Genomic DNA, 26340 nt, shown 5'->3' on the forward strand with positions numbered 1-26340 from the left:
GAAGGCATCTCAAACGTTCCAATTGCTCACATTTTCCAGAGCGGCATAGGCTATACTTTACTATGTATTCTTTTTATTGCTGTAGTTTGAATATAGTAGGCTGTGTTTATTGGTTTAATTGCAAAGCATGGAGATGGGAAAGAACGAAAAGACATTTGAGAGAGGGAGCTAAGGAAGGAATCTATCTGTCGAATTCAAAGCTGATAATTAATTTCACTCAACATCTTCAAGAAAAAAAAAACTAGATTTGTGCAGAAATAATAGGCAGAACTAACATTTCCTGCAGTGTACAGATAATAAGCCAGACTGACAGTTTTAAGACTGATAATATTGGAGAGAGACAACTCTGACCAGAAGAATACGATTCCCCCCTTAGAAATACATTTAAACCCAATTTACTTGTAATGTGTAAAATGACAAATATTAAACGTAACGTTTCTAAACGTAACGATGCCCTCTGCTGGCTGCGTTTGTGCCGCTGAAATATTGTCAAGTTAGAAAGAAATTTCTGGTCTCGTAGATGAAACGGATGGCAATGTTTGGATTGTCATAACTTGTTGATGTGAGGCGTAGTTTTAAGATGCATGATTTTCAGGAGGTTTAGACAGTCAGATGTTTTCAGGGATAAAGGTTGGTAAATAAGGGCATATTAAACAAAAAACAAAAAAACAAACAAACATGGGAATCAGATCAAGAAGAAGAAGAATTAAACTTGAGAGTATCAAAGAAATAAACAGATGGAGAGAAAGAGATTGGGCCGGAGGGGGTCTCATTCAATTCAACTAGCACATGACGTTTCCACCTGGTAGTGACAACATTTTTAGCAGGTGTTAAGCCAGCGAAAAACATCTTTCTAGACTTTGTGTGGTGCATGAAAAGTAGTCACCCGAGGCTATTCCCATACCATGAAATAAAAGGCGTCACTTGTGTCTATGAGCCTCTTTCTCTGTATGCATCGCCAAGATTATGAATGGCTTTGTTATACCACACCTAGCAATGTCCAAATATGAAATTCCTTCTTTGTGTTTTCCTGCTCAGTATTTTATTATGGAGCTGAGATGGAGAGATGGAACTTTCAGTTGTGTCAATAAAGGTTCTCAGTCATCCAAGTCATCGTAGTCTAAGGAGCTTGGAAAGAAAAGTGTCTGGACTTCTTTAACCTCCTAGGACCTGGTGTGTAGACATCACATTTTGGGTTGTCTACAGCACAATACTAAATTTTGCCCAATCAGCCCAAATAGCAAAGAGAAAGAACAAGTTTGAGTCTTTTTTCCCAGATTTTAAGCCCCATGGGAGGGTTGTGGACCCCCTATTGATCCTCTACCTAATCACGCGAGCCAAGGTGTGAAAACGGGTGTGGGTCACAATCAGCCAAGGTTTTGGGTGAACCCACAGAGAAGCCAGCCCAACCCTATCATGTGATTTACTGAGAAATTTCAGTTGTCTAATTCAGCCAGATAAAATCTTATACATGCTTCAAATAAACTTTAGTACAATCTCAATTTCAAAAAGTTGTGATGCTGTGTAAAATGTGAATAAACCAAACATCATTTTTTTGCACATCTTATAAATTCATATTTTATTCACACCAGAACATAAAAATGTGTAAACAGACACATTTTACTGATTTATGAAAATTGTATAGCTCATTTTGCAATTGATGGCCACAACATGTCTGAAAAAAGTTGGAAGAAGGCTAAAAAAAGGCTGAAAAGGTCAGTGGTATTAAAAAGAAGCAACTGGACAAACATTCTGAACTGGAAACAGGTTAGTAACATGATTAGACATAAAAAGTATCTGGGAAGTAAAGCAGAAGTTCACCAATCTGCGAAAAACAAAAACTGCATCTAAAAATTGTGGAAAACTTTGAGAGTAATGTTCCTCAATGTAAAGTTTGAAAGATTTTGAATATCTCACCATCTACAGTACATAATATCATTCAAAGATTTAGTGAATATGGCGATCAGGCGACACTGCATTAAAAATGCTATTATAAAATGCAATTAAAAATGTTTTCCTAAAAACACAGATGCCTGGAGGAAATTCTTGATTAAATTGTCAAAAGGACTGCATAGAGTAGGAAAAACATCAAGTTTGGGGGAGCCATAGTCTATTATAGATGCTGAAATAACTTGGAATTGGCACACTGGCCTCGACTAATTCAGAATATAAATTTTAATTGCATTTCATGATATATAGCAACACCTAATGGAGTGTCTGGCATGCAAAGCATAAAATAAAATGTCACTGTTGCTTCATTGGCTGTCATTATCAGGGACTGAACACTGACGTCATACATCTAATAAATATACAAATTACACAGAGAGGTGCAAAATATGACTTTGTAAATAACTGCCCCCCCTCCCCCCCCTCCCCATCACCCATCTCATAAGCAATAGCCAAGCCTCTGTTAGGCTGAGCAGTGATGCTTGGTGTACTCGTAAAGTTTCGTTTTACTGCATGACTAAGACGTGAAAGCACAGATATAAAAGCTTAAAACCGCCAGGCTTCTAAATAAAATGCATCAATCAGTCTGATTCAGTGGTCCATGGAAGCATTTTCTTGTTGTCTTAAAATGTCAGACGGCTTATAGACAACATGGCCCTCAACATTTTAACATGTCCACTCCACCTCTCTAAATAATTACAGATTTATTAGGGGTTTGCTGGGCTTTGTTTGCAGAGATACAGCCAGAGGATTCAAATGGTCCAAGAGTTTAATGAACTAGTAGTATAAAAATATTAGTCATTTGTCTGCCCTGTTTCTCCATCTGCTCCCTCGTGGGATTACACTGACGTGACATCTTAAACACCTGCCTCGATACCTTTTACAAAGTCAGTAAAAAAACATTCAATCAACCTTAAGAGCAGGTAAAATATGACTATGCCCTTGAAGAATGGGCCAACTCACATCTTTTTTTTTATTGAGACTATAAGTCACCTGTTGATTTATCACAAGAGTGCGACTCTGGATGATGTTGTCGTCCGTAGCAGCAAGAAAAGGTCTATCTGTGTCTGCTGTGCATAATGCAGGAAGTGGGTGGGAAGGGGTTAGGCTACAGCTTCAACTATATAACACCGTTAGGATCAGCAGAGCACGTAGATTTCTCCTTTTCACCCTCTGTGCAAATCAGAGCCACTTCCATCAGCACTGATGAAGTGTAACCATCTTCTCTCCTGGGCCTTTGTGCTTGTGGCCTCAAGCCCACTGCTGGCCCACCCCATTACAGAATCTGCTGAGATGCCGTATCCAGGATCTGGTGAGTGGAAAGTAATATCTTTATTATAGCTGTTATACAAAGTAATTCCCTGTGTCAGTCCCTTGATTAGCATTTTTAGTAATAAAACATAATTTGCAACGATTAATGGCAAGCTAGTCATGTCCAGGGGCCTTGAAGTAATTACTTTAGAGCTGCAGTGTTGAACAATAATTGCTCTGCCAAAGTTCACATGCCAAAGTTCTGCCATCGGAGAGGAGATTGAGTTTTTGTTCAATTATTTCGAATGCTTTATTGTGATTACCAGTGAGAATTAGATTACAAAATGTTCACAGCACGAATCCGTACCTCTCAATGGTGTTCCTACCAACTGTGTGGGCTTGTTTGGTTCTCCTCAGTATCAGCGGAGGTCCGAGGAATCAGCAGTCTGGATGATCTGCCTTTCTCTGAACAGGATGGTACAGGCCTTAGATATTCCACTCTAATATCTGGTGAGATCAACAGAGATGGTAAGAAACGTCCATTAACCAAATGTGACTTTACATGACATAATTTTGCAGAAAAGTGTGCTTTAGATGTGGATTCATACACAGTTACATAGTAATATGCTTAATCAAGCACTACTTACTTTTAAAGCTCATTTGCACATTTTGAGCTTCATGTACTTCATATGCTGTGTTCTGCTAGAGTAGCTTTGCATTAGTTACAGTTTAAAAATCTTACACTTGGTACAGCCCCTTCATTTATCTACTGCCTGAAAAACCCCCAACTTTAACTCCTCTTCCTCCATTTAGGCCCACTGTCTTCTGATTCGCTGCCCTTTTCAAACAGAGTGCCTGAGATGACCAAATTAACATATCTATTTACATTTATGAGATCCCCTTTTTTCACATCATGCAGATCTAAGAGCAGAAAAAATAGTCTGACAATGAGCACACAGGGCCTAAACTTTAGGATCACAGGAATTATTTGCACATACAAACCATGGCCGTGTCTAACGTTAGCAACCATCATCATAAGAGTAGAAAAAGTACAGTACATCTGTTTTAAATGAACTCTACTGACATTCACAGAAACACAGCTAAGCTATCAGCATATGTTTACCATGTTTCCTTTTCTCTCAGGTGTCAGAACAACAGGTCTGCTTCCTAGGGGGCTCAAAAGAGAGGTAGGTTTTCAATGAATGTTATTCCTAAAACATCAAAGTAATGTGAGCAACACCCTGTGAATAATTCACTAAATCGCTTTATCTTGTCTTTCAGGTCTTGTTGGAGAAACAAAGTCTCCTAAATCCTTTCAGCCATGCGCTGGGCATCCGGAAACAGTTCAGGAAGAGAGGAGGAAATTCAGAGTGTTTCTGGAAGTACTGTGTCTAAAACAGTGACTGAAAACAGGCACGAGGCACGGCTTGCACTGAAAGAAAAAAAAAATCAAACATCTTACACTCACACTGGCACATGCAGCCAAAATAAATAAGAAATACCTCACATGCATAAAGCGCATGTGCAGTCGCACACCCTCACACACACACACACACACAGACATACACAAAATGCCCCATCTATGATTGAAACATATTGCTAAGGGGCTTTAAGATGATATATTAGGGTTTAGTTAGAACTGTGAAATGCACATATAAAGTCATTGGTTGTCCAATGTATGGCTAAATTTCTTTTAGACGTGAAAGTCAAAGATTATATAGCGCTGTTTGTTGAACAGAAATAAAAAATGGTACTGTAAATATATCGTGTATTTGTCTTTTCTTGGTAAAAGGTGAACCCACTATGCCTTCCGTAAATTAAGAAAAAGGAAACAAAAAGACTTTGCAAAGTTGGTTCTCGAGTTTTCTTCATTTTTTCCTTTTTTTATTATTTTACAGCAGAAAGAATATAAAGCATTCAGAAAACATCTTCCATATTTTAAGGGCAATTCAAAACGTTTTGCATGGCTTCAGCAGCTGAAATCTCTTTTTTTTTTTTTTTTTAAACATATCCATCGAGTCAGTGACGCTTGTACATGCACAATTACAAAAATAAAACTTACAAACAAGAGAAGGGGAGAAAAAGGAGGAAAGCAAAACACATTAGGAGAACCAAGAGGACATGAAACTTTTAAAGATAGGGGTTGGGAGCGGAGAAAAATTGGGTCACATAACAGGGAAAGACAGAGAGAAAGACAGCTATAGAGGAGAGGAAAATAGATCTAACACTAGTTCACATGCAAAGTGTCGAGGACCCATGACTTTCTATCAAAGCAGGGCCTTTTTTTTTCTTCTCAGTTTGGAATTGATGAAAACGTGCAGTTCGGTAAAGGGTGCCATATAATTGCTGTCCATAAACTACTGAATGCTTGTCTTGCAATACTGGCATTTGCATAAGAGTAAGTCGACTACATGTGTCCAATCATTTTAAACTTTGCTAGGTCTATAAGGTCTCCACAAAATAGTTCTTTATTGCTCTGTGTCAACAAGTGGAATATACTGTAAATCTGTTTGTGTTCTGTTGTCCTGATGTGCCTACCTTTCTCTGGTTGGGGTGCTTCGGAAAAAGAAGAGGAGGAAAGGCAGATTCTCAGGTCAATTCACAGAACATCTCGGAATGAGTAATACTGTCAGCTAACCTGCCGTCCCATTCACAAATGGCAGTAAAAACAAGATTTAAGCTTTTCATACAGCTACAATCATAAATACCCTCTACACTGTCACCTAAATGAATTATAAAGGCCTAAAGAAGTGGCCAAAGTTACACAATAATATGACAGCTTTCTACGAAAAAGCGTCAAATCATTTATCTTAAAGACATATACATAAACAACCATCATTTCAGGGCTCTAGTACTGTGTGTACTGAGGTTATTTTGAGGAAACTGTTCATACACTACAGCAAGTCGTGTTAAAGATTTCACTCTTGCACTGTTGAACCTGTTTGTCTGCCAGAAGGGGTTTTGAATTTCAGCTTCTCTTGCTGTGAATCACATGTCCTGCTCTGTTTCCTCCTCCCCGTTTTGGCACCCTGAGTAAAATACAGAAGGGAGGTGAACCGGTCCCTCAGTCTGGGTAAAAATAAATAAATAAATAAATAATAACAATGCTGCCTTCACCACTCAATGTACAAGTGAAATTGACACCTGACATGTCTGCATGTGTGCTGTGCAGTGTCTTGTGCGTGTGTTTGTGTGTACCGTGTGTCACTTAGTTGCTATATATACTGTCACAATGTCTCTACCCTTGTCCTTTTGTCTTATTTGAAGTTGGGAATCTACTGATTAAAAAGGATTTTTAAAAAACAAAAACAAAAACAAAAAAGTTAGAGCTTGTCTAAAAACAATCCCGTCCTCATGCTTTGCCATGAAATCATCAGTAGCTACTGAGTATTGATCACTGGCTCAATTAGTAGGTTTGCCCTTCAGTCACGTGCCCTCTGTCTTTCTGAGTTCTGTGACACCTCAAACCAATGTTCATTGCTTTACAGAACAGTAAGTCCTTTAACAAGTCTATCTGACTACCGATTCTAGGAAAATAAGCATGCTTTAGGTGCACTTCTGTCACCCAGTTAACTATTTTACCCATGCAAGCATAATAAATCCTTCTCCTTTTTGCCGCAACATTGCATTGGCTACGCATTCTAACCACAGACTAGAGGATGAATGCAAGGCAACAAACTCCAGTAGTGGCATTTCTAAATGTGGTTTTTAACAAGCTGTTCCAACAAAAAATGGAAAAGAAGACAAAAACAAAGAAAGAAAAAAGCTAGCATGTTGACAAGCTTGAGTGCTGTATTATAAGTGTGTGTGTGCAGGCATATAATTGTGGCTTTGGTGAGTGGAATGGTATAACAGTGGCGATCGTGTGTATTTATGTGGAAGATAGAGCACTGTCTGTGGGTGACCGCGTTCTCTCACATCAACCTCAGATACAATGCAAGTATTCTGAAACTGGATTACTGTTTTTAGGATATGAATATAGGCACTTCCTACATAAACACTCTGGAAATTACGTTTACATATCAGGTGACTGGAAAAACAACAGCAAAAAACAAATAATAAAAAAAAACAGTGACTCAAGTAAATAAATTGGAAAAATACACATTTGGCTTAATTATAATTCAACAAACATGACAACAGTTCACTAAACAAAACTCAAGTTTTCCAGTGGCACTTGGCTGAATAATCACGTATCAATAATTGGATACAGGATAGACTTTATGGTGGTAATATATAATAGGGATTAAACAGCAGCCAACAGGCACCTCTGAACCAGCAGCTTTACTGTTGTTATCTCTCAAATTGTTCCTCCATCCCAATTACATTTTCTCTGCTATACTATCATTTTATAAATAACCCGATGCACAAAATGCATCTTATCTTTCATAATTACAAATGGCACTAGTGCACTGGTTTGCACTTTAGTTTCTGCAGTTGTTTGGACTCTGTAGTGAGGACAGTGACTACTTTCAGTGCCATCCTTCTGTTTAGAATCGTTTTAGCACCTTTGACTGCTGGCACAGTTCATTTTGCAAACTTGTTTTCAGCTGCTTGGCAAAGAAATGTGGTTATGGACATAATGCTACATGTGGTTTTTAACTAAACGCGTTTTTCTGACATGGAATACAACATATATATTTAGACTCTGGCAGCCTTGATCCAGTGCTTTTAACCAAAACACTGTACAGAGAAACACCCGTCACTACTCGACTACAAGGAACAACTCTCCAAGTGTCGGTCGATGCAGCACATTGTAAATTAAAGTTTGCATGTTTACTCCCATCTTTTTCAGGGACAGAGTAACAATGTGAATTGTTTTATATGTCCACCACGGGCAAGGCTGCCATTTACAATCTTAAAGATCAGATAATGCCTCAGCAATGAGAAATCAGCACATTCCATTTGCAATGACAACAAAAAAAAGTAACTCAACTTTGTTACGGTGTATTCGGTGATTGATAAATGCTCTATTTATCTGTAGAAATGGTGCACGCGTGACAGACTTAAATGCTTTCAGCACGAATATGACTTTCTTTGCAAACTGTGTACCTTAACGTTTTTGCGACCCTCTGCCAGTTTTGACGTGATGATCTTCAGTGCTAGTGTGTATTTCACTGGATGATTATCTGTTCTGCAAAAATTAACTTAATTTTCTTCTTAAGCTATATAGCATTCACATACCTTGGCACCATTGGCAAAAGGTTCTTGGTAGCCCAAAAGAAAGAAATGAAAATAAAATAAAATAAACACAACCATACTTGTTTTAAGATAATTTTGAAGACTTCTCCTAACACTAAATACAGTATTTTTTACTTTTTCATATTGCAATAATATCATGCTTTAGCAAAATGTTCTTCTCAAGAACAATCAAAATAAAATAAAATACTCTAATAGTGAAATAGTTTTAATTTTACAGAGCATAGCCACTACTGCTTTTGTTGTTTTTTTCCCTTTTGACTCTGTTCATACTTTTCATGCACATAGCTCATTTTTATCCCAGGTATTTACACTATATACAAACAATACAACCATACTTCTTAGGCATTCAAACGAAACTATACAAATATTCTGTTTTTGTCTCTTACCTGTTTTTGACCCATTTTAATGAATAAAATAATATATTTCTAAAATACAATCCCCCTTGGGTACATGGTTTTTTTTTTAATCCCTACGTACTTTCAGCCTTCTTTATATACAGAAATCGCTCAATTGTCAAAAATATGGATTTGTCAAACCCCTATTTTGGGACAAGCTTAGGGACCCCTCAAAGAATCTCTAAGACGTCAAGGCAATGTATGTGATCTTCCCCTCAAAAACCTTCACAGGCTCTGAAGTTCACTTCAAAAAAACAGTAATAACCTGCATGACCATAACCATTACAACACAAAATAAGCCAGGTTTTTTTCCACTTTGTAGGTTTTGAAGAAGCAATCAAACCAACAAGGCAAACCAAAATGAAATACAAAGAAATCAGACAATACAGGGATAGCTTCATCAATGAAATTCATCAAAGGAATTCATAGAGAAGAGTACAGATATGTGGACCAATAGAGTGGAAACAAAACCAAAACCAGAGGATAGGCTGAAAGACTAGACCAAAGCACACAAGCAAAGACTTTTCTTGCCAAGAAGTCATGCATTTTTTTCTTGGTAGGATTTAACAACATATAGCCTGAAGATACAGATCACCAATACATTGGACATGATGGAAGAAATACATTGGACAGTGTGGAACAATTCAAGTAATAAAGTGACAATATATATATATGATAAAGCATAGTTTTTTTTTTTTAAAGAAATCTTAAAACAAATATTTGATCCCCCATTTGCTTCAGTATGGTAAACCCCCAACTACATTCATTTGTAGCTCCACCTGTGTGGGTAGACTGGTGGGGTAGAGCACAGTGGGACAGGAGGAATTGTTGAGCTAAGCAGAATATTAATCTACAGCAGTGGATAGAAGTGGGCGTGTGGGTTATTAATATATTTGGTAAAAAAAATCCCTTCTTCAAATGAATTGATTGGTCACTTAAAAAATTATGAAATACAATTAGAGCTCAGAGTATTTCGGCATGGTCTCTCTGTCCTCTGAGATCCTCTGCAGCAGCCACAGTTTACACCTCTTGTCCCACGTTTGCTTCCTTCACTGTCCAAATCCTCTTCATATTCAAAAAAAGACAAAGCAATCCATGAAAAAGTGCAAAAAATGCCAAGAAGCTAATGTTCTGCACCCCCACCCCTACCCTTTTAGTTTATAATCCTGTAGAAGTTGCCACTCTCCAACCAAAAACAAGTCAGTGGAAAGAATAGATATGTGAAAAAAATGCTGTTGTATATGTAATCGCAGTTGAACCAGTAACACTGCAGTAGTAGTAATAATTGCAGTGCTTGCATTGGTGGTGTTTCTTTTTTTTTTTTTCTCTCTCAGTTTCTCTTGTAAAATGTCTCGGGTACAAACAAAAAAGAAAAGAGGAGTCAGGAGAGTGATGTCACATCGCAAGGGAGCTCTTCTGAGGGGTCTCATGTTCCCTGGCCCTTTTCAATTCTTTCACCCTGGAACACAGAAAAAAACAAAGTGTCCATGAATGCAACAGCCATGATTTGAGTTTACTAAGTCACACACACATAAAAATATCAAACCAGCCCAGTAGTAGGAAGTACAGCCCATCTGTGAAAGGAAATGCTGGTCAGAATGCTTTCACTTTGTAATGAACAAAAGGAACTGTTATAGCATAATTACAGAGTCATTACTAGTAAAAACAAAATATTTAGAAGTGGGATTAAATGTGACAAAATAAATACAGATACATAAACAGTATTATCACAATATAGTTAATAATAATTACAGTTTTTCTCAGCTAATCTACCAGTATGTGGTATTCTGACAGATTGAATTATTGCTCATTATCATTATGCTTAAAATCCATGCATTATTACACTAGATTTTATGAACAATAGCAGATTAAACAAAGTTAAACTTTCCACAAATGACTGATTCATTATCAGTCAAGTAGTGCCTGTTACAACAATTAGCTTTACCAGAAAGGCTAACTTTATGGTAAACAACCACCACTTTGTAATGGATTTAAACTAGCTCTGGTTGGATTTAGACTAGCTCTGAGAAGACCAATACTACAACATGTATGTATTGAAGAGAAGCAGACTGTGATGCTGCATGAGTAGATGCAGTGGTGGATCTTGTCATGCTGAGCTGGTATACTGCCTGGAGGTATGGATCCATTAAAGTTGTGTGTTGTTGTCCTGGTGTTAGAAATAAACTATTTTATACTATATGTGTGTTTTTATTTGTTTTCTGTAACAGCTTCAAACCTATATCACAGTACAGAGGACACACTTGCAATAACAGGTGGTAACATTAACAATCTAATCTGCTCTAAAAGCACGGTAACCTAGTTTTGAACAACATACAACTAATCCAAAAAAGAATAAACACATGTAATCTTAATGTCTCAGAATCAGAGGTTAAGTTATGCATACAATATTTACACCATTTCCCCATTAAGGTGAATCTTTTAGTACACTATTGGCTTATTTATTGGTTTGTCTTGATGATTCAGTGGGCATAACACAGCTTCACACAGTTTTAGTAAACAGAAGTTAGAGAGGGGTTAAATCCCCTCGCGGTCTGTCGAGTGGCTAGAAACATTGCACACAGTCAGCCAGCCAGACAGATAGCTACTTGAGAAACACCAGGCCCATAGCATGCCTAAAGGTATAAAAGCAAGGCCCATAGTTGTCACCACTTGTCATGCAGCAGAATAAAAGATGGTTGAGAAAAAGCCTCCTGTTCTCTCAAACTGCATAACCACAAAAAGCTGAAAAAACAAAAAACAAAACAAAAAGTAATTTCCAAGGAGAGAAAGACAGAGATAAAGAGAGTCAAAGTAGTATCTGTTAAGTGTTTCTGTGATTTTGTCATTCATAAGCAAGTTGTTAGTTTGATATGTTCTGCTCTAAATCTGAGCTTCTCAGTCCACCTGTGGCTCCAGTCGGCAGCCTTCATGCAAGCAGGCATCAAGCAATAGTGATGGAGAATGAGGAAGGGTGGGTAAGGTGGTGGGAGAGAAAGAGCAAAAGAGAAAATGAGCGAGGAAAGGAGGGAGAGAATGCGAATGCTGAGACCTCAGGAGGAGATAATTGTATTATTAAAGAGTGAGACATAACAGGAAGTAAGAGAGAAAGAGGCATACGGAATAAACAGCGAGAAGGAGAGAGAGCGAGAGAGAGAGAGAAAGAGAGGCACGAACTGAGTTGCTGAGGCTGCACTCACCCGCTTGAACAGTCTATGGTCCATCAAGGGGCTTGGCATAAACAGCAAAACAATACCAGACAGCTATTAGCACACAGTAGGTACTGTGAAGGAGGGGGCGAGAACGGGTGGGGGCCAGGTATAGTGAGGGGAAGGGAGGTGGAGCTTAGGTGTTGGGGACATTTCTAACTACCCATTTATTTTCCACAGAAATAAAATCATTACACACAGTTAAAAAAAATAATCTAGAGATGGATGAAAACATGACAGCAATTTCTACAATGACTAACTGATCATCTCAATGAGATATTATTCTTTTAGGCCAACCGCTGCAGTAAATCTGACAGTGAACTCTATCTAGCCCATGTATAAATGAGTATGTTATCGTGTGTTTGAGACTTTGACAGAGCCTACCTGTGGCGACAACGTCGTAGGAACCTCATAATCTTCCTGGCAGCCTGATCCTGCCTCTTTGTGAGCAGACTACTTCTATGAAACACCAGACAGACAACAGCGTCTCACTGTCCGGAAAAGCATCTTTTGCAGAGCCACAGTTTAACTTTTATCTTTCACTGAAACTCTAAAAGGTACCCATTTAAAACACACTACAATTAATAAACTGAAAATGACTATGAGTCATCTCCAAAGTGCTTAGACTTCTCTCATTAAAAGGGTATTTTCACAAAGTCAAGTCCAATAAATCAAGAACATCATTTTGTATAATGTAGTTTGACAAAGCGGTCGCTTCATTAATGTCTCAACTTCAGAATGAATAGATTCGAGTGATTCAGTTAATTCAGTACGTGGATGAACGTCTACCTTAGTTTGTGCTGCACCAGAGCAGCAGCAGCCCCGCGGTGGTGTGGCTTCAGCCTGCCAAACTCCTTGTAGCTGCGGTAGTATTGCTGAATGAGCACGGCAGCCCTCTTGCTCTGCTGGAACTTCTTCTGTTCGTGGTAGCTGCGGAATTTACTCTGGATAAGGATGGCGGCCTGCGTCATCTTCTTATAAAGTGCATACTGCCGACATGAACAAAGCAATACGTTACTGCTGACGAACAGTGCTATGGCTTTACACTGTGGAAGAACACAACCAACAAGAGTGGCGATTACATCAGCTGATGGCAAGGAGAACATTTTACCTTCAAGGCTATCCATGTTAGCTTGTAAATGGGAAAAGGGAAAGATAATGAATGAAGTACTGAGACGTAAACGCTGATGTAGATTTGGCTATGTTTTGAAAACTTCAGACATTACGCACTATGGTGCCTACCTGTTTGTACTTCTTGTAACAACGTTGTATAACAGCAGCAGCTACCTCTTGTTGCTCTCTGAGCGGCCGCCCCTGTTGGAGAGTAAAGTGGTATAGGTCAGAAGTTTAAACAGAGCCCATTTTTGCCACAGAGGATATTAGTGGCTCTGTGTCCCTGAGGTCTCCTGGTGACATGGTTCACTAGCATGTGAATGCCACCCTGGAATAAGTCCATGCCTGGTGGACCAGACCCACGTGAAAATTGGGGAGGTTTTCGAGAAAGAGAGAGAGAGGAAGACAGAGAGACAAAGGTCCACTTCTGCATCAGCTGGCAGATGGGCACAACAGACGACTGTGAACGACAGTGAACAGTTTGTCATACGAAAACTTATTAAAAGTAGCTATGGGGAGGGTAAGGAGTTGAGGAATGGGATCGGGCAAGGGGAAAAGGACTGGTGTTTTGATAGCTAGTTTAAAACAGGCAGTAGCAGGCTCCATACGTCTAACTTAGAGAGAGAGACAGAGACAAAGAGGAAGTAGGAGAGCATTAGCGTAATTGTGTCTAAGTGCAGCAGGGACACAAGGGACAGTGCAGTCGTTCTTCTAAGCAAGGCCATGCTCTGCTCAAGCCACACCTTTCCCATGCTGAAACCACAGGGACATATTTGTATATTTTTCTGTATATGTTGTAATGCGTATATTAGCAGAAGAACAGAGAATGACACAAAGATAGATATTAACCATGATTAGAAACAGTACATCTCAAGAAATAAAATACATGAAATCAACCACATCAAAATCTTGTCCTTTACTACAACAAAGTACCATATGGAGTCAAACAAAAACAAAAGTGAACTCTTCAACATCTGGCCTGAAACCAAAAACAGTTTCATCTATTTCACACCAGTCCACAGCTTATGGCACCAGAGCACCGGGGCCTGTACCTTGTACTTGCGGAAGGCAGTTTGGACTAGGCGGGCCGCCTCATATAGCTCTCTCTGCTCTGGATCCGACAGAGTCAGCTGGGCCAGGTCTCGCTCCACTTTGCTGTTGGAGGCATTGATGAACTCACTCCAGTCAGCTGGGGAAGGAAGTGTTGACCTTTCCAAGGGGCCCTCTCTCAACGGAGACCCTCCGGGGCTCAAACTGGGGTTAGATGATGGGGTCAGGGGTTCATTATACAGAGATCTGAGGAAGGATAATGACACATATCTTCTCTTCAATTCTATATATTCTACAGTTTACATTAAAGGAAAATATTTACCATTTTTACACTGCGTTACAGCTTGCAGAAATTGGACAACTAACAATATAACTCCTTGCAAACTCACAGCCAGTACACAAACATCTGACACTGCACCTTTCAAATCAGACAGTGCCTCTCTTTAGCTTGACATCCCATTCCTTTACATTTTCGGTTAATCCTTTATAGTATTATGTTTAAAGCTAGTACATTAAACTTAAACTGCAAGTTATTCTAAAAGCCATATATGTACAAATCTCTTTGGCTGTCTATCCATTAAATCACATTAAATCAGGTACCTTTAGACAAAGCACAGAAGAAAAGAGAAAATATTCAAACAGGTGGGAGGGCATACTAGATATGCAATATACTGGGTACTGCATATCCAGTTGGCTATATTTATATCTATTCCTTGCACCACGGTGAATCTTACCGTAGATGTATGATGCTTGGCAGCTGTTCTACATCTCCCAGGTAGTTGGCCAGCCAGTTCATGGTGTTGCTGACCCCTGATGTGTCTAAGGGCACAGAGTCTGCAGCGGTGAAGTTCTCCCTTTTGATTCTCTCTGGCGTTGCTTCAATTATGTGCTCAGCCAGAGTCATCATATTTACCTGTTTTATTAAGGAAAAAAAAAGAAAACCCGTGAGGAGTCAGTGTATTTTTTTTTACTGTATATACAGTTTGAGAGACTACCTATTATGTTTTACCATGGTGTAGTGATGCAAATTTAATTGTTTGGTGCTGCGACAATAATGCGGATTCGAGAGGGGTAACAGAAAGGAGAGAGGGATAAAAATGATGACAGTGATATTTCTGGAGGGTAAAAATAACACTTCATTTGTAAGAGGAGTAGTTAGACTGAATCCCTGGAACAATTCCTTGGCTATTGAAGTGGATCAATAAAGAGAGTTTATTATGCAGTGACGGGCATCGACAGAATGCCAGGCCTGGTGTATTCTGCCTGCTGAATGCAGGAGGCCAGAAAAAAAAAATTACAAAAAAAAAAAATGGTGGTTGTTAGTGGTAGGTTATAATGCTGCAACGCTTTCTTTAATGATAATTATGTAGCTGTATTGTATGTCACCCTATCAAAGTGGTGCCACACCCTGACACGTGGTTTTACGCAAGTTTGCAAATGTTCTTTTTACTTTTATTTGAAATTTTATTTTAAAATGTTTTCTGAATTCATAAGATCTGCTAGAACTGAAACTTTTCTGCCAAATGTTACTTACTAAATGTGATGTGCCTTGTATTTGATATTGTATCAGATGGTACATAATTTCTGCTGTAGAATCTTTAGCAGCACCGTCAATTGGCTCATAGCAATTGACTGGTAATACTTGCCATGCTCTACACAATCAGCTGACCACATTGAATGTTTTTTTTAAATTATTATTATTATTCTCACCTGCAGGTCATCCATCTGTGTGAGGCAGTCCTGGTTCTCTAGATCCTCCCGATATGATAGCAGCTCTGAATCAGCCATTTCACTTTCTGACATCACTAGCATCCCTAACTGTTCCCGCTGCCGTAACCGATTGGCCAGTTTCTCCTTCCCCAAGCTGCTGCCTCCACTGACACCCAGCGCCTTCCTTCCCAAGTTGCTGCTGCTGGAGAAACTCTCTCTGGAGGTCCATCTTGTTGTCCCTGTGCTGCCTCCAGTAGACAGTCCCTTGTCTGAGCTCAGGACTTCTGAGGACAGGCTCTTAGTGCTCGAGGACAGCTTGTGCAGCTGTTGCTGCTCCAGGCTCAAAGGAACAGACATGGCCTTGTCAGGCCGAGTTTGAAACAGTTCTGGGTTGGGTTTATGTTTTTTAGCTAGTGGGAGGTCTCTTTGGCCCTCGCTGCTGTAGTAGTTGGAGGGTTCTGACCTTGGCCTTCTCAAGTCTGCAAAAAAAAGAAAAAAACACACACAACATGTAACAATTAGCTGCAGAGCACACTAATAAACATTTTGTTTGTTATAAGCTGTTTTCACACATGCACTGCAGCTCGCTGGTAAAAAGTCAGTGTGATGCTAAGCGAAGAGTGAGTGGGCAACATATTTTCTGACTCCTGCACACTTTATCCAGGAATCACTACGAACTAAACCAAGCAAAGCATGTCCGACAGCGAGAATGTATCTCAAGTAGACTATTTCCTGTTCTCAGCTACAATGAGACGGGGCAACTTTGGACAATGCTCTGATCTGATTAATGTGTGAAAATGGCAACAGAATATCAGAAAATAAAGCATCTCACAGTCAGTGACTTTTCTTCCATTCTACTAACCTGGATTGAGGCTGGTAGTGCTGGGTGTGGTTGTTGTGGTGGCAGGACATCCTTTCTTGCCACTTGGTGCTACTACACTGGTGTTTGCCCAGCTGACCATCCAGCTGTCTGTGGTGGGGGCATCAGGGGCTGGGGAAAAAGACATGCGAGTTGTAGGTGGTAGAGGGGCTGGCGGTTGCTGCTCTTCCCTCTGTAACTGCTCCAGACACTCTGCCAATTTGGTATGGCCACGCGAGCGGGCAATTGACAGGGGTAAGCGGCCCAGAGAATCTGGGATAGCTAGGGCACGTCTGTCCCATTTGTACAGTACCACCGCTGCCTCCAGGTGACCCAGCGCACAGGCCCACATCTAGATAAAATACAGATGGACACAAAAAAGCAGAAAAAGCATAAATGAGCTAATCTGTACCACAAGCCAGGATTTTCTTCATTTTTGTTTGCATTGTCTTATGTTAAATTTAGTTCCCTTACCAGAGGTGTGCACGAGAAGTGATCCACATTGAGAGGGTCCACTTCTAACTCCAAATCAATACTATCAGCATGCTTTGTACTGGTTGGTAAAAAAGGAAACAATTAGCATCTCACTTCTGTTTTAATGTGCACATCAATTACAGAACAAAGCACCATTGCCCAGTACTAGAGAATTATGTTCTTACCGCCACTTGATGAGTGTCTGGATGAGGGTGGCGTAGCCCTGGCCTGCAGCCAGATGAAGAAGTGTCATGCCTCTGAAGGTCTTGGAGTGGATTAAATGCTTGGACTTGGCCCAGCAAGCTCTGCTCATCATCTTCTCGCAGACCACCACAACACGGCTCTCAAAGGAGCTGCTGGCTTGCGTTTGGCCAGATACACACTCAAAGACACAAAACAGCAGATCGTTATTGGTTGCTGCATATACTGTTTGTACGGTTGCTGTCCATGGTGACAAGCACAGTGACTGTCATTCAGCACAACACAAGGGCGATGATGTGGCTCTTTACCTGTGACTGGTTATTGTTGCCTCCACCGCCAGCTCCTCCACCACCTCCTCCACCACCACCTCCTCCTCCCCCTCCCCCTCCTCCCCCGGTTCCTCCCCCAGCTCCACCACTCCCTGCACCGCTCGTTTGCTGGTGGCTGGCCATCTCTGCCATCCTCCTCTCCATCTGCTCCAAGCGCTCCAGGATAGACATTCTGAACTGGTTATCTGGGCAAAGAGAAAGACACAGAAAAGCACATTGGCATACAATGAGGATCTGGTGTGAGAAAAAGAAAAAGATGTCTTGTGTTTGCTCGTACAAGCACAAACAACCCTGTATCCTGATAAGACAAACGATCACACAGTATGCACCACAGCTGCACCAGTATGTTACTCTGAGGAGCACTAGAACTGTCGCAGTGACTTGGGGCTAATCATCGTCAGGCATACAATCAACCATTTAAAAACGAATGCACTAATGCCTACTTTTGAGGTGCTGTAAAGCTGAGGGAAAGGTAATTACTTTCAGCTATAATGCAAGACCTTAGGATCATTATTTATCACTCCAGTATGTAAGTGAAAACAAGTGCATCCATCATTCACTTCATCAAAACAATTGGCTTTACTAAAATAATCTGTAAAGCCTATCAATCACTCCTTAATGGCTAAATCACTAAACTCCTGCTGCCATCTTTCTCACATCACTCAAACACCACTCCAGCAGACTAAAACAGGTTGAAAGATTGGCCAGAGAGCAGGGCCATTTTAAATTTGAACCACTCTTCCTCAGAGGGATTCAGACAAGCTCTGGGGGGGGAGTGTTCAGCTGGCATTCAACAGCTGATTAAGTATAGCCCATTATGGCCCTGAAGTCCCAGCCTTCCCCTCTACCATCAGCTTGTATGGCAGGAGAACTAAGAAAATGACAGTATAGAATCAATCACAACTTGCACCCATGCACAGAGTCCTTTAAAAGACAAATACCCCATAAATCTGAATGGACAGAAGTGCATTAGACTTGAGAATGTTTACAGGCTTTTTTAGAGACTGTTTCTGATACAGGCTGGTTGTTATGGCGTGGTTGTCCTGTGCATATTTTCAGGCTTGCAACAAGACACTTTCTATGTCAGAAACACACTGTATAATTCAAGAGCTAAGACAGGAAAGGACAGAGCGAACGACTTATAAGGACTATTTAAACTGAAGCAAACCCAAAAGATAAAACAGAGCGTAATTGGAAAATTAAGCTGACTGTAATATTGTCAGGTTGGTTTTGATCACTGCAAAAAATGCATCTCAGTAGTTATTAATAAAAAGCCAACCCACTGGAATTGGAACCTGGTGCCATATGTTTCTTCAAGATTAAAAGACACACTCGTTGTTAAAACTCACTAACTGACATGCCAACTAACAGCAAGTGCTTGTACACACATACATGCACACGCACACACACACACGCACATACACACACTAACATAGCATGTTGGGTACAGACAGTGGATTGGGATGTGCACAGAGAGCCCACTGCAGCAGGGAGTATAGAAGACTGCATTAGCATTCCCCATTTAGCCACTATGAGGCCGTTTCTGTGGCAACCTGCTGCCGACTGGTAACTAGGCGACAGGAACATGGCTGTGTGTATATGGTCTGCCTGTGTGCTATTGGCTTATTGATGAAGGGGAGGAGAAGGACTCAGAACACCGGCAAAAAAAATGGAGAGAGAGGCGAACAATGAAAAAATTGTTTGCCTCTTTTTCTTGTGTACTTGGCCTACTCTCAGTGTTGATGCCGTAGGTAAGGACCTAATGACTCTAAGTGGGAAGCCTTCACAGCACGACCTGATGACATTTGCGTTTTACGGTATCTTGGCAGTCATGGCTCAAGGCTCCACTGAAAGCTAATGTCACAGTGGGACCTCCTATAAGCCACTGTAAAAGAGGTCAAGTAAGTCCTATCGCTGAACAGAAACGAATGTCACTAGATGGTAAATGACATTATACTGCACTGAGAATAATGAACTTAAAGGACAACAATAAGCTCTTCGTTTTTTGCTCTGTGTGCTGCAGACTACCTAAGTGAACAGTGACCAGAACAGTCATATCAAACAGGAGTTTTAACAGAGCTTATTTTTAGGGTCTATGCTTACCTATTCTCTATGTAAACTGGAGATTCATGTCAACCTAGTCACATGGGGGCTTGTTGAGCCTCGTAAGGTTAATAGTTACAAGCCTGTTCAGGACTCTGGAGTGGCTGTGTCAGAAGGGGGAGTCAGGGGTTGAGATAAGTCACAGCACCATAACCTTCCTTGGTAAGGGGGTTGCTCTGCCTTTTGCTACTGTCTGACATGTTAGGGGAGACATGGATAGATGGAGAGGGAGGGGGTTAGTTAGCAGTGGGCTGACATGTCTTTGTTCAGACCCAGTGCTGCAGTGTGCTGCAGTGCAGATGATGTCATCTCCACCTGCTGCCTGCTGCTCCAAATGCGATGCACGTCCACTGCAGAGGGAGGATGGGGGTAGACACGAGTGGGAGGGGAGAAGGAGGAGACAGGGAAGGTGAGCAGCCAAACAGCAGTTTAACAACACGGTGACGTTGTTAACGGCCTCCCTCTTGCTGGTTTACTCCCTTGTGACGGTGTGTGGCAGCAGACGTGGTCACTCTCACATATTTAGGGCAGACTGTGACGTGCTATTTTATAATATAACTGGGTACAAAAACGAGGCAGACAACCTTTTTTATTAGAGAACTTGAATGAATGGTGTTTAGTCTATTGAAGTGTAAACTTAAAGCTATAAAGACAAGAACTCCAGGTTAAGTTTCTGTGAGTGAATCAGATTTTCTCTCTTTTGATGTATTTGGTACTTTGAAATTGGTACTGTAATCCCCTGCTGGAATTGGACCCTGGCTAACCTCTCCTTTCCAAACTGGAGATAAAAATGACAAAACTACAGAGACCTCTTCACTTTTCTGAATACATTTTTATGCTCTGTTTCACACTTCTATGCATCTAAACTCATTTCTGGTGTTGGTTATCCTGTGCCATATTAAGTGTTATTCAATAAGAGTTATTTTAATGACTCTAGCTAACACAGCTAGAGTGAACCTTTTCTTTTTTCTCCCTTTACAGTCCGTTACATAACACAACAGAGTGCTTTTCGAAATTATAGTGAATTTGCTGCCAAGTGATGATCTGACTTGTCTCCTGTTAGAACTAAGAGGAAAACCTATCACCTTTGGGATGAATGCCTGAAGAGGATGGGAAAATCTAAAGACACTAAATGTCTTTAGATGGGATCGTTTCCTTACTTGTTAAGCAATGAGAATGGTGAACAGCAGGTCAACTTTGGGACCAGTACTCACTCAATACATTTCTAGACTTCAGACTTTAACTGTGGCTGTCTTGTTCCACAAGGACAGTTTCAAGTATCTTTTATTCATAAAAGGCACTGAAAGAGTAGTGTAGTATACTTTCTTCATGTTAAAATTGATCTTTGCAGAGTCTACAGTGTCCCTTTGTGTGTTATGAAAGTTGTGTGTCAATGTGGCTCTACTGTGACTTTGCATTAGCTTCTCTCAAAGGACACTTACATCTTTGGAGACAAGCAAAGAGCAGCAGACCTGTAAAATCTGAACTGGGTTTTAATCCACACAACATCAAAGTCCTGCCTAATTCAATCTATTTCATCTTTGGGACATGGCAGAGCTCCTCAAGAGATAGTTTGATATACACGGCCATGTGGGAAGGAAGGACAGGGCTGCTTATGGAGGCACACTGGAGCACAACGAAAGTGAGAACAGGCTTGAGGGAGGAATAAAACAGCTGGGGAGATTACAGTAAGGACAGGACAAGGGTGAAGGGAGATGAGAGGGCAGGGAAGGGTGACAAGTGAAAAGCAGCTTGTCAGAGATATCGAGGGTGAGGGCAAGACTATTAATAGAGCTTTAGTGTCTTGGAGGCACCGTAATGTTTGTGCTCACACTAAAACAACCTTTATTTCACCCTTAGAACCGAAAATACACAGTTCAAGAAAAATGTGCCTATTGAGATAATACTACAGGGTTTACAGGGTTATTCATTTAGTGAGCTTTGGACAAACTGCAGGAGGAGATCTTTAATTTTCACTTTTTAACTCGGGGTTCTGTTTGTGCCGCTCAGTTTAAATGCTGGACCTCATTATCCTTCTGCAGCCAGTCAGATTCTCACATGTAACCCAGTGGAAAGACCAGAGGCTAGCCTCCCCCAAGGTTTCTGTGTAAACTGATTGACAGGAGCTAGTATTTGTGCCCATGCAAAGCAAGGGAGGCAGGCCATCTGGCAAAGCCCTCACAGCTGGAACACATGGGTATGCATTGATCAAAGACAGACTCTACTTTGACTTAGTGTAATGACCGGTTTCGGATTTGTTCTATATTTTTGCCTTGCTTTAAACTGCTGTTAGAAGAGTGATAACATACAGTTTAAATGTGCAAAGCATAAGACTTAAAGCAACAGAAACAAGCTTGCTTTTAAGATTATGTTACTTTAGCACTAGGATTTGAGAATCCATCCATCTGCTATAATCCTCAGCCTGTAAAAGGCCATGGGGCAGAGTGAGAGACAGAGCATACCCTGGCCAATTCATGAATCAGTCACAAGGCTAATGTACAAAAACAACAAATGAGCTTTCAGAGTGATCTAACGTTTAAATGTACTTAATATGTAAGTGTTTACTGCTATGAAAAGCTGAATCAACTGACTGAAACCTCTAGGATGGGTAAGATATACTTTTGAATTTCCTTTAAGTAAACAAATGTTCCTCTTGGATACATCAGTTGCAGAAAACTGTTGAATTTCTTCACAGACAAGCCAATAAGCTCTAATGTCACACTTTATTTTGTCACGCATTATTTTCAATTATTATCCCCTGGCAATTCTGTGTCTTAAAACAAAAAACAATTTTTCAGGTCACAGTGCTTCAACACAGCTCCCAAGATTCTGGCATTCATCCAGATATATAGACAGGTCAATACGAGTACAGCCTGGACAAAGAATAGATACTTTGTGCCACAATGGAGGTAAAATGCCAAGAGTGCACACCCCTTGAAATTTACTGTCACCTGCTATCCCACTAATAGAGTGATAGAGTATTGGTTTTATGTCTTGGAAAGCAGGATAGTTTGATTTTTTTTTTCAACATGTTCAGTTGATACACTAACAAGTACATTTCATTAGGTTCCTATTTGCATAAACAACTACATACTGCTTGACACATCCGCTGCAGGCAGAAACGCAAATGAGAGATGAGTGGGGGAAATAATTTCAAAGATAAATCAATCTGCTATGAAACACCAAAGCCCAAGGGACAGGACTTCTCCAAAGCTTTCCATTAATAGTAAGACAACAGAGTTTGGCTGAATGCACTCAACAGAGACTCTCAGCCTGTTCTGTACTTTCCCTGAATCCTTATCCAACACTGTAGTTGAAGTCATAGTTAAGTCTTCTGTCAGCTGTTACAACTGTTGACAGACAGCAGAGTGAGCACACTTAAATTCATGTGATCCTTAATGATTTATAAATAAAGCTGACAGAGAGCCAAACCAATCAATTTTAACGTGAAATTTAAAACACAATTAGATAAAAACACAAATAAATAATTAACAGATCACTGCTAATGTTTCATCCATTAATAACATAAAGCAGCCTACAGGAAAATACAATGTACAGATTCAAAACACAACTAGACTTTACTGAACACGATGGCAATCACAAGAAACTACACATGGAAAGCTTCACAGAGGTAGACCTCATTGCATAACTGTTATTCTGGATTGCATCAGACTAGATAGGCGTTACTGTTTTATCATCTCCCCACTATATCTCAGGCACAGACTAACTAAATTTAGTGTCAGTGCTTTAAGAAAAAGCATTCCAGCAATTATATTGTTACAGAAAAGTCAATAACAGTCAATGACAGTGAAAGTGTCTTAATTGAGGTCATTCCCAGTTATTTGTGCAACTTGAACTGAAGCACATGAACACCCAGGAATTATGTTCTCTGGTAAAATGACTGTTTCTAGTTAAACATTCTTATCTGTTTAAAATGGCTTGTCCTTGCTGATCTCTCACCTCCAGGTGTAAGCATTCCCACACCACTCCTGTTACTAGAACTGCTAATGCTATTCTTCTTTTCGTTAATACTACAGGTACACCTGCTGTACAAGGGCTGCAGTAAGCATTAAATTTAGCATTAAAATTGCTCCAATTTTGCTGTTTACAGGGCAATATATTAGGAATTAAACAACATTTGCTACTTTAATATCACTGCTTATATTTACTCATAGTTCCACACTTTATAATAATAAGACAGATTGATGATAAAAGGAACCAAACTACTGACAAAGTAACTAATAATTAAATTACCACTCCTGCTACAGCCTCATAGCTTCAGCTTCCCCACTAACACTGGTATACTTAACACATGGATTAGTGCGTTTATACTAAGATTCAGTCTGTCCTTACTGCTGCCAACCAGAAACCACCAAAAACTAGAGCGCCCTCAAAAATGCATTAGTTTCCCTACTAAAAAAAAGCAGTTATTCAGCATGATTTTCGGAACACATTTATTCAAGAAAATCAGTGTTTGTGTTAAAGCAACAGTGAATATGAGTTTTCTAAAACTGTAAACAACATAACATTGTTTTGTTATGAAGAAAAAAATTGTAGTGGGAATTAAAATTTCTGGAGTATATTAACACTATATGCATATGCATAAGGTCTTGTGTAAAACATGAAAAAGCACTTTGGTGACTCATCCTAAGACTTTGCAACTTTTTTCTTGTATCTGTCACTGCTTTTTAACATTGGATAAAGTTTGGGCACTGCATAATGTGCTATGCATTGAAAACAGGAACTTCACAGAGGAGCAACAGGTCGATAAATGTACCCCATGCCTGGAATTCTCTCAGTTTAAATAGTCTGGAGAGCTCTAAGCTACAGCAAAGTTGGAAGACTAAATGAAGTCGCTGTCCACCTAAACTGTGGTGCTGAATGATAGACTAGGCTGCTGTAGTAAGGTACGTTCATGTGTCCATGCCGTTGATATTGTCTTTGAATGCAATTGAAACAACAGAATAATGATTTTCACCAGCTACACACTGGCCCCGGTAACCTCAGCAGAACTCACACATGCAACAACCCCATTAATGTGCTAGACTAAAGCAACTACACCGTGTTTAACAGCCTAACTCACGAAACAGTGCTTGCACCAGTTTAAAACACAATGATCCCACAGTTCAGACATAACTGACTAAAACTGTCAGGAAAGAGTGCAAACTGAAAGCCCATGTATGCTTAAAGCATCAGGGCTTGGAAAACAGTCACTGCTACTACTTAACTTCCCTTGTTCCTCAAAATGTGAGCAAAAGCAAATGCTGTTACTGTCTCTGAAGGTGTCTGGAGTTGTCTAACACGTCCAAGCACAAGTCGTGAGTCAGGAGTTGGCTACTATTAGCGTCAACTCTCCAGTGCCCTGCACAATTGCATGAAACACCTGGAAGCATGTGGCCAAAAGAGGCAGTTTCTGTAAAACTCTGTTACAGCACACACACCGATGACCACAGTGACAAACAATAACTCTGCATGCGGGGTGTTCAAAGAAACGTGGAACTTCTTCGGGCAAACACAAGAAACGTACAGAATATAAAAAAGCAGCCCAAACACATCACAACCACAACACAGCACAGCACTACAGCCAAAGGTTGAGCTTAACACTTCTAACCTTCTATTTTATTTTCCATTGGTAAAGTCCACCTCAAAGCCAAAAAATACAGCCTCTTTGTCTTTTTAGGAAATGCAGGTATCATTCACTGGCATCCTGACCCAAAGAATTCCAACCAAAGCTGCATTTCACTCAAACTGCAGTTTTGCCCCGACAGTCTGGCAGTCAGGCTACTGCATGGTGTAACACGGAGGAATAAAAAAATAAAAAAATATTCATAAATCCTTGGTGTAGACTGAATCTCAATCTCAACAGTGCACTCGTCAACAATAGAACAAAGTGAGGGAAGAGAGCGACGTGGGGAGAGAGAGGGGAGAGAGAGAGAGAGACCACTCACTACTCTTCTTCCTCTAATAGCCCCCTCCTCCTCTACACTTGTTTCACCTCAAACACATGCACACTTTCCTAGTGTTTCTAGTAGCCTCTGCTATCCCAGCCTGCAGTAAAATGACAAATACCACAGCGAGGAAACGTTGTGCGCACGTGCCGCCGGTAAACAGACGCCCTAATTCCCGCTTGTCGCCTCTTGCGCGCGCCGCGATCCTGCGCATAAAATCTTGCTCCTCTTATTATTATTATTATTACTGTTATTATTATATTTCCCAATAATAATAATAATAATAATAATAATAATAATAATAATAATAATAATAATAATAATAATAATAATATTTAAGCAGATATAGACGAGTCCGCGCAATACTCCAAATCCGGTCGGGTTTCGCCTTCTCCCAGCCCTAACTGCCGACTCAAACTACAGTTTACCATGTTTACCCAAACACGCCCACTTCTCCGTTCCTGCATTGTGTGTACACGATCTGCCGTTTGTCTTGCCGGTGTAGTCGGGCTCAGAGTCAGTACTGTCAATACGCTCCCTTAAATCCTAACAGTC

At 40.3% G+C, this 26340-nt stretch overlaps 2 protein-coding genes across 2 annotated transcripts in view; one reads left to right on the forward strand and one right to left on the reverse strand.

The window, feature by feature from the left end:
- Positions 1 to 2473: 2473 nt before the first annotated feature.
- LOC146494426 (urotensin-2-like) lies at positions 2474 to 4652 on the forward strand. The gene is made up of 4 exons (XM_085146365.1): positions 2474 to 3259; positions 3616 to 3726; positions 4342 to 4385; positions 4480 to 4652. The coding sequence occupies exons 1-4, from the start codon at positions 3154 to 3156 to the stop codon at positions 4591 to 4593; spliced, it is 375 nt and encodes a 124-aa protein (XP_085002491.1). The 5' UTR covers positions 2474 to 3153; the 3' UTR covers positions 4594 to 4652.
- Positions 4653 to 5052: 400 nt separating this feature from the next.
- Positions 5053 to 26340, reverse strand: part of camta1a (calmodulin binding transcription activator 1a) — a 278699-nt gene continuing 257411 nt past the window's right edge. The window contains 13 exon segments of the mRNA XM_085146299.1: positions 5053 to 10251; positions 11990 to 12020; positions 12383 to 12457; positions 12788 to 12987; positions 13110 to 13130; positions 13241 to 13312; positions 14164 to 14407; positions 14896 to 15074; positions 15872 to 16350; positions 16734 to 17082; positions 17205 to 17283; positions 17390 to 17586; positions 17714 to 17919. Coding sequence (XP_085002425.1) covers positions 10219 to 10251; positions 11990 to 12020; positions 12383 to 12457; positions 12788 to 12987; positions 13110 to 13130; positions 13241 to 13312; positions 14164 to 14407; positions 14896 to 15074; positions 15872 to 16350; positions 16734 to 17082; positions 17205 to 17283; positions 17390 to 17586; positions 17714 to 17919 — 2165 coding nt within the window. The 3' untranslated portion in view covers positions 5053 to 10218.

The sequence above is a fragment of the Neolamprologus multifasciatus genome, chromosome 20 (genome assembly GCF_963576455.1).
Source record: "Neolamprologus multifasciatus chromosome 20, fNeoMul1.2, whole genome shotgun sequence".
NCBI lineage: Eukaryota > Metazoa > Chordata > Actinopteri > Cichliformes > Cichlidae > Neolamprologus > Neolamprologus multifasciatus.